This window comes from Xenopus tropicalis, chromosome 5 (genome assembly GCF_000004195.4).
Source record: "Xenopus tropicalis strain Nigerian chromosome 5, UCB_Xtro_10.0, whole genome shotgun sequence".
NCBI classification, from domain to species: domain Eukaryota; kingdom Metazoa; phylum Chordata; class Amphibia; order Anura; family Pipidae; genus Xenopus; species Xenopus tropicalis.
Genome location: NC_030681.2, coordinates 8,314,599 through 8,330,985, shown reverse-complemented (window position 1 = coordinate 8,330,985; position 16,387 = coordinate 8,314,599). Strand labels below are relative to the sequence as shown.

General features: G+C 47.4%; 1 protein-coding gene across 1 annotated transcript; it reads left to right on the top strand.

The window, feature by feature from the left end:
- The first annotated feature begins 1,518 nt into the window (after positions 1-1,518).
- On the top strand, positions 1,519-15,937 carry ephx1 (epoxide hydrolase 1, microsomal (xenobiotic)). Its single transcript, NM_001127977.1, is given in 10 exon segments — positions 1,519-1,640; positions 6,451-6,638; positions 8,024-8,204; positions 9,708-9,935; positions 10,557-10,686; positions 11,249-11,463; positions 12,989-13,097; positions 13,200-13,325; positions 14,187-15,322; positions 15,562-15,937. Coding segments are annotated over 8 exon segments (1,374 nt in total). The 5' UTR covers positions 1,519-1,640; positions 6,451-6,455; the 3' UTR covers positions 14,389-15,322; positions 15,562-15,937.
- Positions 15,938-16,387: the final 450 nt, after the last annotated feature.

The following is a 16,387-nucleotide window of genomic DNA, read 5'->3' as shown; positions in this document are numbered from 1 at the left end:
ATCCCTTTATAATGCAACAAAAAGATAGGTTTGAAATGTGCTGAGTCTGTGTGTTCTTATCAGTACCCCCATGTGGGTTTGTCCTGATTCCATGTCCTGATACTGTTAGGCCTGTTATTATTCAGGCACAAGGGGTTGCTCAGCAGGCTGGGCATTTTGTTCTTGGCGCCTTTTAGGTGATTTCTCCCTACTGTGGGACTGTGCTAGGGCTTTCATTGCCCAGCTGGACATGCTTTCCATATAAAGTCTAGCAGCCAGACAGGTTGCAGGGAGTAGGAAACTGGTTAGCATCTATATAATGTAGGGATGTGTGGAAACAAAAGTGTGCCTTTGCAATGGGGTATATTTATCATGCTGTGTAAAAAGTGGAGTGAAGCATTTCTTGTGATGTTGCCCAGGGCAACCAATCAGCAATTAGATCTGAACAGTTAGAAAAGCAAAGCATCTGATTGGCTGCTAGGAGCAACATCACCCATATTGTTTTACTCCACTTTTTACACAGGGTGATAAATATACCCCTTAGGGGTCGGCGGGTAGAGGGTCTGCAGATAATCACTCCCTCATTCCTACTCTGACAGGGATTCAGCTCAGCAAGGCAGGTGGGCGGGGCAAACGTTTGGGTGAGAGGCTGGAATTCCTGTCAGGGACTGTGAAACCATTCTGAAGCCATGAATCAGGGGTGGGACACAAGGGAAGCAGTTTGATTGGGTTACTGACATGTCAGTCTCTGTCGGGCACTGTGAAACCATTCTGAAGCCAGGAATCAGGGGTGGGACACAAGGGAAGCAGTCTGATTGGGCTATTGGCATGCCAGTCTCTGTCAGGCACTGTGAAACCATTCTGAAGCCAGGAATCAGGGGTGGGACACAAGGGAAGCAGTCTGATTGGGCTATTGGCATGCCAGTCTCTGTCAGGCACTGTGAAACCATTCTGAAGCCAGGAATCAGGGGTGGGACACAAGGGAAGCAGTCTGATTGGGTTACTGGCATGTCAGTCCCTGTCAGGCACAATGAAACCATTCTGAAGCCAGGAATCAGGGGCGGGACACAAGGGAAGCAGTCTGATTGGGTTATTGGCATGCCAGTCTCTGTCAGGCACTGTGAAACCATTCTGAAGCCAGGAATCAGGGGTGGGACACAAGGGAAGCAGTCTGATTGGGTTATTGGCATGCCAGTCTCTGTCAGGCACTGTGAAACCATTCTGAAGCCAGGAATCAGGGGTGGGACACAAGGGAAGCAGTCTGATTGGGTTACTGGCATGTCAGTCTCTGTCAGGCACAATGAAACCATTCTGAAGCCAGGAATCAGGGGCGGGACACAAGGGAAGCAGTCTGATTGGGTTACTGACATGTCAGTCAAGTCAGTCACTGCGAAACCATTCTGAAGCCATGAATCAGGGGTGGGACACATGGGAAGCAGTCTGATTGGGTGTCTGACATGTCAGTCAAGTGAGTCTCTGCCTTCAGATGGTGAGGGTGGGAATGGGCTGTGCAACAGGCTGGGATTGTTAAAACAAACTCCCGTGTGTGGATCGGCCTCCCCTGCCCGGAGCATCACACCTGCCCTGCACCCCCGCTGAGGAGCTGAATAGTGGAATCGTCCACTTACCACAAAATCGTTTTCCATCTCTGTGAGAAGCAGGTAACGCCGAGCCGCACCATTGAACTTGATTATCTGATTGCCCTAATGCTAACTACTACTACTCCTACTACTACTACTACTAATGCTACTACTCCTACTACTACTAATGCTACTACTCCGTCGGGAAAGATATTTAACTATTTGTGGTCATGATGCCCTTTTACCTGCCAGTCCCAATAGCACTTGTACTGATGTATAGTCCGTGTTATGGGCTGAGTATAATGTGCTACATGCTGGCTGTTATACTTATTATTTACACATGTTCCATTCCTTCTTAAATAACCAGCGCCTCCACATTCAGGTGTTCCTTTTATTTCCCCTCCTGTTACCTAGCAACAGGATATGTGGGTTTGGGGCCATTTTTTTTGTGGTAAAAATATTTATTCGGTGTTCACTTAACTCACTGTAACCTCAGTAACGCTCATTGGTTCGTGAATAAACATTTATTTCTTTTTCAAAAAAGACCAGTGTGAATAAAGTACCCCCTGTCGTGCAATATAAGGATATTAATAAGTAAGTAAGTCATGGAACAGTGTGGTGATTTTATCCTTATGTTTTACAACAGGGGGTTACTTTATTATTATTATTATTATTATACTACACGGGTTTCACCAAGTTACTTGACACACATTACTAATCACTAAGTATCAGTTATAACTATTTGTAATAAAAATATAATTTACAGGATATTCATGGCTTGTGTGTGTATATATATATATTTGTATATAATATACACAGTAGAACCCCTTGTTTATCAGGGGACCCGACATGAATGGTGTAAAATCAGGAAAGTATTAAATAAAGACTTCTAGCCACACTTTATAATGGTGTAGTTACCCTTTAAAGAGTAGTGCTGTGTGTGTAATTAGACCCCATAAAAAGTGATTTTTTTTTGTTTAACTATCCACAGTTTTTTGCACACAGCCCAAAAGACAATGAGGGACTGGGCCCGGTGCCATTTGTGTATCTGGTTCAAGGCTGTGTTGACATTCCCCATGCCCTGTGTGTGGGCGGATATTGGCTGACTATGCAGCGCGGCCCCCACATCCTACCCCTGATAATCGGCGCAATGTCTGTGCTTATCTCAAGAGCCTGTCTTCTCCCTGTTATAACTCTTATCACTTGGAAGCTGCCATACTGATTTAACCGGTTCTCACGCTCACGGTAGTGACCCCCTAGCAACCACGGATCAAAATAAATGCATAAGAAATAGTTTAATAAAATAAGTAAGTAGAGACCAACTGCAGCTGTAAGGCTGATGCCACACGTGGCGTTTTTCCGCTGCGTATTTTCTAATTCTCTCGGCGGCTGAAAAACGCCCGATATCATCATCCATAGAAATAACTTGAAAAGACGCGAAGCAAACCACACAATGCAGAAATACGCTAGAAAACGCCTTAGCGTGGATTTTTCAGGCGTAGGCCGAAATACGCCAGTATTTGCACAGCAAGCTATTCCTATGTATACACAAAGGCAGCTGCCAGACCTAGCGGAAATACGCTGCGTTTTTTTGCTATTTCGCACTATTAGCACCATGGAAACGGAATTTGCTTACGTCACCAGTACTAGGCTGAAAAACGCCATGTGTGGCTTGTGCGGCATTTTTAGACCGAGAAAATATGCAGCGTAAAAACACCACGTGTGGCATCAGCCTAATGCCACTGTCTCTGTTTAAAAGTAAAATGTTAAGTTCCCCTTTAAATGGCCCTAAAATACTTTCTGATCCCAGTGCTCTCTCTCACTACAGGCCCGTGCCTGTCTGCATTGTTACCGCTGTGCTTTCTTGTGTAACTGTGTATGGGCCCCAGGTGCCGGTGCTGAGCACAATAGGATTAATATTATTATTACAGATTACCTGAGTAGCGAGGGTGCAGTTCAGCCGCAGGTCACAGTGCTCACATTTCACTTATTTCACTCGGAGTTTCTGGTTCATAATGAAACAATGGGTTCCACTATAGAACTGCAGCTCTCAGCCCTGCTGACTTGTTTGCTAGCAGGAGGAGCATGGGAGTTGTAGTCCTGCAAGCATTGGGCTGTATATGATTGTGTCAGTGGAGCTTACTGTCTAATTTGCCCACAGTAGTTGCAGATAACATAGCATCGCAGGTAGGCTGTGGGAGAACCCCTCTCAGAGACTGGGCAGGGATGTAGCGGAGCAGACTGTGACTAACTCTAATCTTGGCTGTGCCAATGTGCCTGGGCTGTAGGGAGCAGAGTGCTGCTCATAATAAGAGATTTTTTGGTCCCAAAACTCTATTTTAATAAGAGTGATGCCCAGAGTTCCCTGTATAACTCAGCCTGCAGCCTTGTGCCTTTATATGGGCACAGAACCCCTCAGTGACTGCTAATATCCTTATCATTTACAGTAGGGGGTACATTATCCCTTATAATACATGAGTGATACTCAGAGTTCCCTGTATAACTCAGCCTGCAGCCTTGTGCCTTTATATGGGCACAGAACCCCTCAGTGACTGCTAATATCCTTATCATTTACAGTAGGGGGTACATTATCCCTTATAATACATGAGTGATACTCAGAGTTCCCTGTATAACTCAGCCTGCAGCCTTGTGCCTTTATATGGGGGCACAGAACCCCTCAGTGACTGCTAATATCCTTATCATTTACAGTAGGGGGTACATTATCCCTTATAATACATGAGTGATACTCAGAGTTCCCTGTATAACTCAGCCTGCAGCCTTGTGCCTTTATATGGGCACAGAACCCCTCAGTGACTGCTAATATCCTTATCATTTATAGTAGGGGGTACATTATCCCTTATAATACATGAGTGATACTCAGAGTTCCCTGTATAACTCAGCCTGCAGCCTTGTGCCTTTATATGGGCACAGAACCCCTCAGTGACTGCTAATATCCTTATCATTTACAGTAGGGGGTACATTATCCCTTATAATACATGAGTGATACTCAGAGTTCCCTGTATAACTCAGCCTGCAGCCTTGTGCCTTTATATGGGCACAGAACCCCTCAGTGACTGCTAATATCCTTATCATTTACAGTAGGGGGTACATTATCTCTTCTAGTACCAGTAGACCTGCAGCCCCGTGCCATTGTGTTTAAGGTTTAGTTCCCCTTGAGTGCTTATGTTGGCCAAGCTGTCTGGCATCTCCTTATCATGAGTATTTATACATATATGCACACAAGCTATAGATTGTAAGCTCTTTAGGGGAGGATGCTCTTTACCTCTTGTATTGATTATTTGCTTATTGTCTGTTTTCTTGCTAAATCTATACACCCATTTGTTGTACCACACTGCGGCATATGTCGGCGCCTTACAGGGGAACAGTATGGCAGCTCCCGCCCATGTGTATAGATAGAGAGATGCACAGAAGGAACGCAGGGGGTGGGGGGATGCGCAGAGACCTGTCGGGCAGCTGCAGAACTAATGTCCCTGATGTAGGGGCAAAACCCATGATAATCCCAGGAACATCGCCACCCAATGAGATGTCTGCCTTTCCGGAATGCTGCCCCGCCTGGTTATTGTTGGTTACTGGAGCAGGGCAAACTTGGCTTTTTTCCCTTAACCATTAAGCTGCAGGAACCAGTTCTGCCACATAACCTCCTGCTGGCCGCGCTGTAATTTGTCCTGTGTTTTATGGGTTAAAACAATGCGTTTTGCTGCAAAAGAGTGCCAGTAGGCCGGGCCCTTAGATGTTGTTTATTATGATGAGCCGTGATTTTATCAGCAAGAATTTGGCTGCTTCACATGGTTCCATCTGACTGCATTGTCTGAGAGGGACAGTTTAAGGGGCAAAAATGTGTTCCTGCTGAATTGTGCTTAGTACAGGGGGAATCCCTATGTGCCATAGTTTTATGGTATCTCTCTGTACAGGCTATGAGCAAACTTAGGGGGCTGTTCCTGCTGAATTGTGCTTAGTACAGGGGAATCCCTATGCTGCCATAGTTTTATGGTATCTCTCTGTACAGGCTATGGGCAAACTTAGGGGGCTGTTCCTGCTGAATTGTGCTTAGTACAGGGGAATCCTTATGTGCCATAGTTTTATGGTATCTCTCTGTACAGGCTATGAGCAAACTTAGGGGGTTGTTCCTGCTGAATTGTGCTTAGTACAGGGGAATCCCTATGCTGCCATAGTTTTATGGTATCTCTCTGTACAGGCTATGAGCAAACTTAGGGGGTTGTTCCTGCTGAATTGTGCTTAGTACAGGGGAATCCCTATGCTGCCATAGTTTTATGGTATCTCTCTGTACAGGCTATGAGCAAACTTAGGGGGCTGTTCCTGCTGAATTGTGCTTAGTACAGGGGAATCCCTATGTGCCATAGTTTTATGGTATCTCTCTGTACAGGCTATGAGCAAACTTAGGGGACTGTTCCTGCTGAATTGTGCTTAGTACAGGGGAATCCCTATGTGCCATAGTTTTATGGTATCTCTCTGTAGAGGCTATGAGCAAACTTAGGGGGCTGTTCCTGCTGAATTGTGCTTAGTACAGGGGAATCCCTATGTGCCGTAGTTTTATGGTATCTCTCTGTACAGGCTATGAGCAAACTTAGGGGGCTGTTCCTGCTGAATTGTGCTTAGTACAGGGGAATCCCTATATGCCATAGTTTTATGGTATCTCTCTGTACAGGCTATGAGCAAACTTAGGGGGCTGTTCCTGCTGAATTGTGCTTAGTACAGGGGAATCCCTATGTGCCATAGTTTTATGGTATCTCTCTGTACAGGCTATGGGCAAACTTAGGGGGCTGTTCCTGCTGAATTGTGCTTCGTACAGGGGAATCCCTATGCTGCCTACGCACTTAGCTGACTGTGCTTTATTGCCCCCCTCCCGCAGGCACCATGTTCCTCGAGCTGCTTTTAACCCTTGCAGTGGGGGCGCTGCTCTACCACTTCATCTTTAAAAAGAAGAAGGAGACCTTGGAGATGGGCGATGGGTGGTGGGGCCCAGGGGTGCGACCAGACAACGAGGGCGATGAAGAAATCCACCCATTCAAGATTGAGACCACAGAGGAAGAATTGAAGGTAAGAAATTATGACTTTTTACATTTTCTCTGTTCAAGGTCAGATTTGGCAGCGGTGGGCACGCGGCCTATAGAGTAAAGCTCTAAGCTCCTCCAGTAAACTTCACAGACACCCATTGTTGCCCCAGTGCTGTAGCCTCTGCTCATGCTTACTTGCCCATTATACTAACCTGGGTGCAGCGATGCACTTATTGCTTGGTAGAGCTGAGCAAGCCTTGTGCCAGGATCTGTAGGATTTGGCAGCTGGGGGGCAGTGTTCTATTAGAACCTACAATGCTGTGGGCTTATCAGAGCAATCGTGGCTCCTCCCACTCGCACAGAAACCAAGGGCACCAGTTCCAGCCTCAGATACTGCACCCAGCCAGCAACATCATGTCCTTATGTAAATGATGGCTACATGGCACCGTGCCACGGCTACACAGATTCCCATGGGCCTCCTTTAGTCTGATGGGAACCGCGGGACCTTCATATAAATCTGTTACCAACAGGCAACAATAGCAGCGCCACCGCCCTCTCACTTCCTGCGTCTGTGCCCTGGCCGGGCAGTGTGGGCAGCCTGGCACCAATCCAGAGCTGAATACAATTGCCTGCACCCCTCACTCTGCTCCCCAAATAGCCCCCCAGGGGTCTCAGACTGGTGAGAGGGGGATCTATAGGTGGGATTGGGCATCACAGCCCAGAATACTATATGATTTTTGCACAAATAATAATAATAATAATTTCCTGATTATTACCCCCCCCCCCAGATATTTAATTATAACAATATTATGTTAAAGAAGGGGCTCCAGTCTGCAGATGTTTAACTGTAACTGATTGTCAGCATCAAATGCAAGGGGGACCCAAGCAACTCTGTCTTATGGAACTCTGAGTATCACTCATGTATTATAAGGGATAATGTACCCCCTACTGTAAATGATAAGGATATTAGCTGTCACTGAGGGGTTCTGTGCCCATATAAAGGCACAAGGCTGCAGGCTGAGTTATACAGGGAACTCTGAGTATCACTCATGTATTATAAGGGATAATGTACCCCCTACTGTAAATGATAAGGATATTAGCAGTCACTGAGGGGTTCTGTGCCCCCCATATAAAGGCACAAGGCTGCAGGCTGAGTTATACAGGGAACTCTGAGTATCACTCATGTATTATAAGGGATAATGTACCCCCTACTGTAAATTATAAGGATATTAGCAGTCACTGAGGGGTTCTGTGCCCATATAAAGGCACAAGGCTGCAGGCTGAGTTATACAGGGAACTCTGGGCATCACTTGTGTATTATAAGGGATAATGTACCCCCTACTGTAAATGATAAGGATATTTGCAGTCACGGAGGGGTTCTGTGACCATATAAAGGCACATATGTACTCACTTATTTCTGTATTGCAGGATTTATTTGATCGTATTGACCATACCCGATACTCTGAGCCGCTGGAAGGCAGCCGCTTTAATTATGGCTTTAACTCCACCCATCTCAGGAAGGTGGTTGCCTACTGGAGAAATACCTTTAACTGGAGGAAACAGCTGGACATCCTCAACAAGTTCCCACATTTCAAAACCAAAATTGAAGGTAGGGAACAACTGGGCCCCACTGGGCCATGGAAGGGCAATTGGGAGTGTTTTCCTGCGTGTTATTGAGCCTTAGCCCCTAGAGTGCGCTGTTCTTTTGCTTCCTATGGAGGGGAGTACTTACTAGCAACAGGTGAAAGCTGTAATGCAACTGACATTATATTTTAGAACTGAACATGTCCCAGAAATGTTAAAACACCCTGTTTAACCAGGCGCTGCAGCCTGTGGGACCTTTAAGGGTAATGGCACGTGGGGCACTCTGGCACCTACAGCGATTAGTTACTCTGGAACTTTCCTGTAACATGTGGGAGATGTGCGCCTTCTGACTGAGAGACTGCTGGAACTGCTGGAGGCTGGCCTGGAGGAGGTCTGGCTTCTACATAGTTTCCGTAGTCCGAACTAGCAGTGCAGAGAATAGCAAGGACAGATAATGCTTTCAGTTAATGTATACAGGTATGGGACCTGGGGTTTTCCAGGTAAGGGATCTTTCTGTAATTTTGATCTCCTACCGTAAGTCTACTAAAAAAAATTATTTAAACAGTAATTAAACCCAATAGGATTGTTTTGGCTCCAATAAGGGGTAATTATATCTTAGTTGGGATCAAGTACAGGTACTGTTTTATTATTACAGAGAAAAGGGAATCGTTTAACCATTAAATAAACCCAATGGGGCTGTTCTGCCCCAATAAGGGGTAATTATATCTTAGTTGGGATCAAGTACAGGTACTGTTTTATTATTACAGAGAAAAGGGAAATCATTTTTAAAAATTAGAATTATTTGCTTATAATGGAGTCTATGGGAGACTGGCTTTCCATAATTCTGAGCTTTCTGGATAATGGGTTTCCGGATAAGGGGTCCAATACCTGTATTGTATTTAATGTTTATGACTCAGACAGATCTCCTTATTATTATGCAGGAGTGTTTCCTGGCAGTGTAGGGGTTAAGAGGCACAAACCCCCATGTTTTATGATATTTGGCCCAGTATGTTCTGTGAGCAACACAATGCAGAGAACATTGGATTAAATCACAATTTTTTGCCTTTGTTGATTTTGGATCTAAAACTGCCCATAAAACACTGCTTGTATGCACAGTAACGGGATCCAGATGGACGGTGGCGCCACGGGGGAAGCTGGGCTAAGCAATTGCAGAGTCAGGGTTAGGGGCCAGCCATGTGGACATTGGGCCCCTGGAACATATGAACCAGTGTAGGATATAGGGGAAATATTTCCTTTATTTTTCCAAAATGATAATGTGGCCAGTCCCTGGGTCTAAATAGTAATGGCTGCAGCCTGACATTTTCTGCCTTGCTATGGAGCCAGTGGTGTAACTACCATGCAGCAGACCCTGTGGCTGCAGAGGGGGGTAGAGGGCCCAATCTCAAGGGTCTGCTGCATGGTAGTCAGAACAATTCCCTCTTTCCTGTCACTTTGTTCACCCCGTAGGCCCTATACAATGATATCCGTGCCCAAATACTGTAAGTAATGATATTAACTCTTTCCCTAGGGCTTGACATCCACTTTATTCACGTGAAGCCACCACACCTGCCCGGGGGTCGCACCGCCATCCCCATTATAATGGTTCACGGGTGGCCGGGATCTTTCTACGAGTTCTACAAGATCATCCCGTTCCTGACGGATCCAGGGAGCCACGGGTTGGACACTCAGTACATCTTCGAGGTCATCTGCCCTTCCATTCCCGGCTACAGCTTCTCGGAGGCCTCCCACAAACAAGGTACAGAGAAGGGAAAATTTAATGGCTGAGAATCCTGCAAGGGCTGTAACCCATTGCACCCAATCAGTAAGCAACATTTAATGGTCACCTGCTTATAAGCAATCATCTGATTGGACACCGTGACTGGTGCAAACTTGGCAACTTTTGCTACATTGCACCTTATCCAATTCAAGCTGCACCAGGTCTGAAAAATCTACGGCAACCAATCAGATGTCTGCTTTCAAAGCATTGCTGTTGCTACAAACTGATTGATGCAAAGTCTGCATCTGCTGTAACTTTTGCTCTCCATTATAGTTAAAGTGCAACTCCCAGCATTCTGATGGGTTTGGAGCATTGCACAGGGTTACAGCTGGGCACATAGCAATATAACACACAGTGGCCAAGACGGTTTGGTTGGTTGCCCAACATTGAGTATTCATTAACCCGAGTAATGGGTCATTGGAAGAGAACTGCCAGGGGAGAGGGTTGGATTTCGTTCAGGCCCTGGCACCAGGTTCATTAACCAATTCTTGCAAAATGAGAGCAAAGGGAATGTATTTTGCAAGCTTTTGCTTTGCCAAAGGGTTTTGATAGAAAAAAATAACTAGGCAAGAGCTGATGACTCTCTGTCTCCCCCTGCAGGATGCGAATCTGTGGCAGTTGCACGGATCTTTTACAAACTAATGCGACGGCTCGGCTTCCGGGAGTTCTACGCCCAGGGAGGAGACTGGGGATCCTTGATCTGCACAAACCTTGCCCAGATCGCTCCAAAGTAAGAAGCCATAGGAAAATAGCATTTTTTTTTATTGTTTTTCTTTTGTTTTTTTTAAACCTTAGGTACTAAGATATTAGGTAACATGCAGAAGGCTGCAAGGAATTGGCACAGGGGGGCCTCTGGCCAGGATTGAACTCAGGGCCATTTGAGACAGATGCTAGTGGCAAATCCCAGGGTCCAAAGAAGAATCTGTCTTTGATGTCTCTATTCCCGAGGAGATACTTATCCAAAAATAAATCCACTCTGGATTTTCCACATCTTAACATGCTCTTAGGTTGTGCAGGTTGGTCCCAGGTCTAGTAACCCATACCAACCAGTCTGATGTTTGCTTTTGAACAGGTAACCAGTAAATGCTACCTGCTGATTGGTTGCTATGGCATACTAGATGTTGCAAACTTGTGTATACATAAAGGTATATATTTTGGACTGAAACTAGAGCCACTGGCATTGTGAGGGGCACAGAGCAACAGGGCACAATTTGACAGCCTTTAGTTGCCCTTTAATTGATGGGCAGTGTAATAGCTGCCACTGATTGTTTTCCTATGTTTCTCCCTGTTAGCCAAGTGAAGGGACTGCACATCAACATGGCCGCCGCTTTCCCCACCAAACTGCCGCAGATTCTGTCAGTTGTGCTGGGCCAGCGCTTCCCGGGGCTGTTTGGGCTGCATGACGAGGATGTTCGGCGGATCTTCCCTTTCTTTAAGAAGGTGGTGTCCCATGTAATAAAGGAGAGCGGGTACATGCACCTCCAGGCCACCAAGCCTGACACCGCAGGTGAGAAACGGGCCTGCCTCAACCAGTGACTCGGGGGCAACATGCTGCTCACCAACCCCTTGGGTGTTGCTCTCATTGCCCCCAAACCAGGGAGTTATTTTTGAATTCCTGACTTGGGGGCAAGTTTTGGTTGAATAAAAACAAGATTTCCTACCAAATAAAGCCCCTGTAAGCTGATAGGGTGCATAGAGGCCCCTAATAGCCAATCACAGCCCTTACTTGGCTCCTCCGTGAACTTTTATGGTGCTTGTGTTGCTCCCCATGTGGCTCACGAGTAGGAAAGGTTGGGGACCCCTGGTTTAAAGGTAGCAGATATTTGGGGCCCGCATGCAATTACATGGTAGTTTTAGATATTGCTCTGCATTACTGGGAGCAACAAGGTTTGTGCGAGTCCCTGCTAAAAAAACAAAAAATATCTCTGAATCTTCCCTGACTATCACTGGGGGGCCCTTACTGCAGTCCTGGGGGCCCTGGCTTCTATCATTGGCTTCTTTCCTTACTCCTCTTTGTCTTTCGGGATCATAAGCAGCCGTAGATCCTAGATAAGAACCTTTTCATTTAATTGCAGATCTGCCCCTAATGAGACTTTGGCACAGAACAGATCAGAGCAGATGCTGTTTGAATGGAGATCAATTATTAATGAGATTAGGGGTAGAAAGCCAGTGAGTGAGTGTGAGTGTGTCTGTGTGTACGTTTGGCTACACAGAATCTGCTCACAAAATTGCCCATTTTTATTTTAATTATTAAGTATTTCTCACCCAGGAACCCCACAGGTCAGTGTAGTTTGTACAGAAGCTCCAGTACCCCCAGTGATAGCCACTGCACCAACTAACTCTCCTTGTTGCTCTGCCCTGTTCCTTAGTACCCTATACCCTGCCCCCCACGCTTCTCTATAGATTGTATTGTATAAGGACCACACCATGGAATAAACTTATGTAATAATAATAATGATGCTAAAGCACTTGCTGCAGAACCCATAACCCATCCTGGTACCTCACTCATAGTGACCCCTGCCCTGACTTGTCCTTCCTTTGGGGCTTACACCTTCACAGCAACCTTCCTCCCTGACTATAGATCCACCCAGGCCTTTTATAGCATTGGGAAGTCATCTCCTCAATTCAGTCCCAAAACTAAGTATCCCCCAAATCCCACTGTGGCCTTCATGCTGAGTGAATGTAAGGGTGATTTTAGAAGATTAAATAGACATTCTTGGGATAGAGCTCCTTCTAGAACTACTGCAGGCCCCCCAATAAGACCAGTCCCATGGTTTGGGAACCAGTGCCCCAAAGGCAGCTACTAATGTGGCTCTCACAGGGGGGGTTCTTTTCTCTTTCCAAATCTCAACCAATTGAAGCTGGGATTCTTGGTGTATTTAGGAGAACAAATAGGCTTTGGGCCCCCTGGGTAATCCAGCCCCCCAGTTTGGGAACATCTCTCTTTATAGCACCCTTCTGTGCCTAACAATTGCCATGAATCACTGTTACCAGGTGTCACCCCTTTATCTAACTGCCCTGCTCCCTTCTAGGCTGCGGCCTAAATAACTCCCCAGTTGGACTCGCTGCCTACATCCTGGAGAAGTTCTCTACATGGACCGACCCGGATTTCCGCGATCATGAGGATGGAGGACTTGAGAGGTAACTTGGCGCAGTCATATCTTTGTACTGACCTTGGGGCACAGAATGTTGCAGTACAGCGCATTGGTTTATGGGTAATGTAAATATATTTCTGCCTCACAGGAAGTTCTCATTGGACGACCTACTGACCAATATCATGATCTACTGGCTGAGCGGCTCCATTGTTTCCTCAATGAGATTTTACAAGGAGGTTGTTGGCAAAGGTTTTGGCACAGCCAAACATGACAGGTAAGTGACAGTGAGTCACCCCCCCCGTGCCTGCATCAGATTCCATGAAGTCTGCCACTAAAACTGTGCCCCCCCCTCCAACATCCCCAACTGGAACATTCCAGGGCGCTTATAGGGGGGAGACTTCCTAGAATGAGCAGTGGGCTGGAATAGAAGACTTGCCCCGAGTAGGTGCTGGGAGGCATTAACTTAAGTAGCAGTTCTGGTCATGGGTTATACAGGGAGCACAGTTTAACGGTACTGGGCGGGGCTAGAACACCTGGGGGGATGTACAGGGAGTTGTAACTGAAAAAGTGGGTGGGACTAGAACACTGACGGCATCTTAGCAGGGGGAGGGGCAGCAGCGGCATAACAAGTCGGCACTGGGTCCCCCTGCAGTAAAAATCTTCAGAGGGGCCCGACGCATAGAGGAAGCAGACCCTGCGGTCCGGTCCCCCCTCCCCTGTCCTGTTCCCCGCAACTGCAAGGTCTGCTTCCTCTGTAGTTACGCCAGTGAGGGGCAGGGAGTCTGTAGCAGTGGGTGGGACTAGAGCATTCTGACGTCATCTTAAAGGGGGGAGGGGGAGGATGTTAAACAGAAGCAGGAGGTGGGACTAGAACCCTCTGATGGAAGCTTAAATGGGGAGGGGCAGGCAGGGAGTATGTTACACTAGCAGTGGATTGGGGCTAAAGGTTCAGGGGGTAACTTACATGATCGTAGCCATTTCAATATTCATAAATAGTGGGTAAAATTAAAAGACCCCCCCCCACAGCAAATATAAAAGAAAGGAAAATGTAAAGTGCCCCAGTGACCCCGCCCCCGGTATAGTTCTGTTAGTGTAATAAACTTTGCACTGAATTTCTGATGTGTCTGTTTTTCAGGGTGCAGGTAACTGTCCCCACAGGCGTCGCCTCCTTCCCCAACGAGCTGGTACATTGCCCCCCATTCTGGGCCAAGCAGAAATACGTCAATATCATCTCCTTTAATTACATGCCCCGGGGGGGCCACTTTGCGGCCTTTGAGGAGCCGGAGCTTCTTGCTAAGGATGTCCAGCAGTTTGTAGGGAAAGTGGAGCAGAAATAGTTCTGGTGTATGTAGCGCCACCCCCAGGAACAATAGGTGCAAGTTCTGATAGTACCGACAATCACAGCTTTATAGAATGTATGTAGGCCAGGCCCAATTAATGTCCAGTAGGGATCGGCTGGGGCCTCTGTGCTTCCTACAGAAATAGTGACCCGCACTGCTGGGCCGCCCCCGCCGCCATGTTTCCCCTGGTAATTTGTGTCACTTGCAGGGGTACAAGGGTTAAACTCCCCCATGTTCCCAAATGAGCCTCTAAAGTGTAAATAATAGGAACCAGCATCAGTACCAGTACCAGAAATTCTGGAAAAAATGGAATTGGGTTAATGATAATGCATTTAACACCAATAGTGTATCACAGGCTGTCCCCAGACACCATGCTGCCCTACTATATGCACTACTCATAGCTACAGCCCCTCCCTCTTACACCATTGCACTACTCATAGCTACAGCCCCCTCCCTCTTACACCATTGCACTACTCATAGCTACAGCCCCCTCCCTCTTACACCATTGCACTACTCATAGCTACAGCCCCCTCCCTCTTACACCATTGCACTACTCATAGCTACAGCCCCTCCCTCTTACACAATTGCACTACTCATAGCTACAGCCCCTCCCTCTTACACCATTGCACTACTCACAGCTACAGCCCCCCCCTTACACCGGCTTGCCTTACTATATGCACTACTCATAGCTACAGCCCCTCCCCCTTACACCATCTTGCCTTACTATATGCACTACTCATAGCTACAGCCCCCCCCTTACACCGGCTTGCCTTACTATATGCACTACACATAGCTACAGCCCCATCCCCAAAGCTGGGCTTTGTGTCTTGTTAAACCCAGGGACCAATTCACAATCCCAAGTCTGCATCAAGGTTCAGTGCCGCTCTACACATTCCAGTGACCGTGGCCCCCAGGCACCCTGTCCATTCCAGTGACCGTGGCCCCTGGGCACCTTATCCATTCCAGTGACCGTGGCCCCTGGGCACCTTATCCATTCCAGTGACTGTGGCCCCCGGGCACCCTGTATATTCCAGTGACCGTGGCCCCTGGGCACCTTATCCATTCCAGTGACCATGGCCCCCGGGCACCCTGTCCATTTCAGTGACCATGGCCCCCGGGTACCCTATCCATTCCAGTGACCGGGGTCCCCGGGCACCCTGTCCATTCCAGTGACCGTGGCCCCCGGGCACCCTATCCATTCCAGTGACCGCGGCCCCCGGGCACCCTGTCCATTCCAGTGACCGCGGCCCCCGGGCACCCTGTCCATTCCAGTGACCGTGGCTCCCGGGCACCCTGTCCATTTCAGTGACCGTGGCCCCCGGGCACCCTGTCCATTCCAGTGACCGCGGCCCCCGGGCACCCTGTCCATTCCAGTGACCGCGGCCCCCGGGCACCCTGTCCATTCCAGTGACCGCGGCCCCCGGGCACCCTGTCCATTCCAGTGACTGTGGCCCCCGGGCCCCTGTCCAATTAGTTAAGTAATTAGCAGTTCATTTCGCTCTGTTTGTATCTTCCATAATAAAATAAAGGTTTGTAATTACAGTAACTTACTGCTGATTCTGATTGGTCAGGTGTGTGTGTGTCAGCTCTTGTGCTGGGAGTTTCTCGCTGCTGGACTACAACTCCCAGAATCCCCTGACCAGCCTTTGGTGCCAGCACATTGTATACAGAGACCTTATGCCTATACATAGGTGAGCGAGCTGCAGATTCAGGGGGGACAACGCTGACACCATCTGCCCCCCCAGACAAACGTGCTAAAGAGATATATCTATATAATTGTAAATGCTGATTTTACCCTTCTTTGGAACCTTTCCCCAGTGGTTCTTTAGGCACCTCAGTCGATCGAGGATCCATTAGATCATTTACTTAATTCATTTTGTTGCCCTTCCCTGACATACACACCCCCGCCCTGCCTCTCGCTATGGAACGGAGAGACTGGGGGTCCTGTGTAATGTCCAACCTCTTTCTGTCCTTTCTTATTCTTTGTATCTAAGTA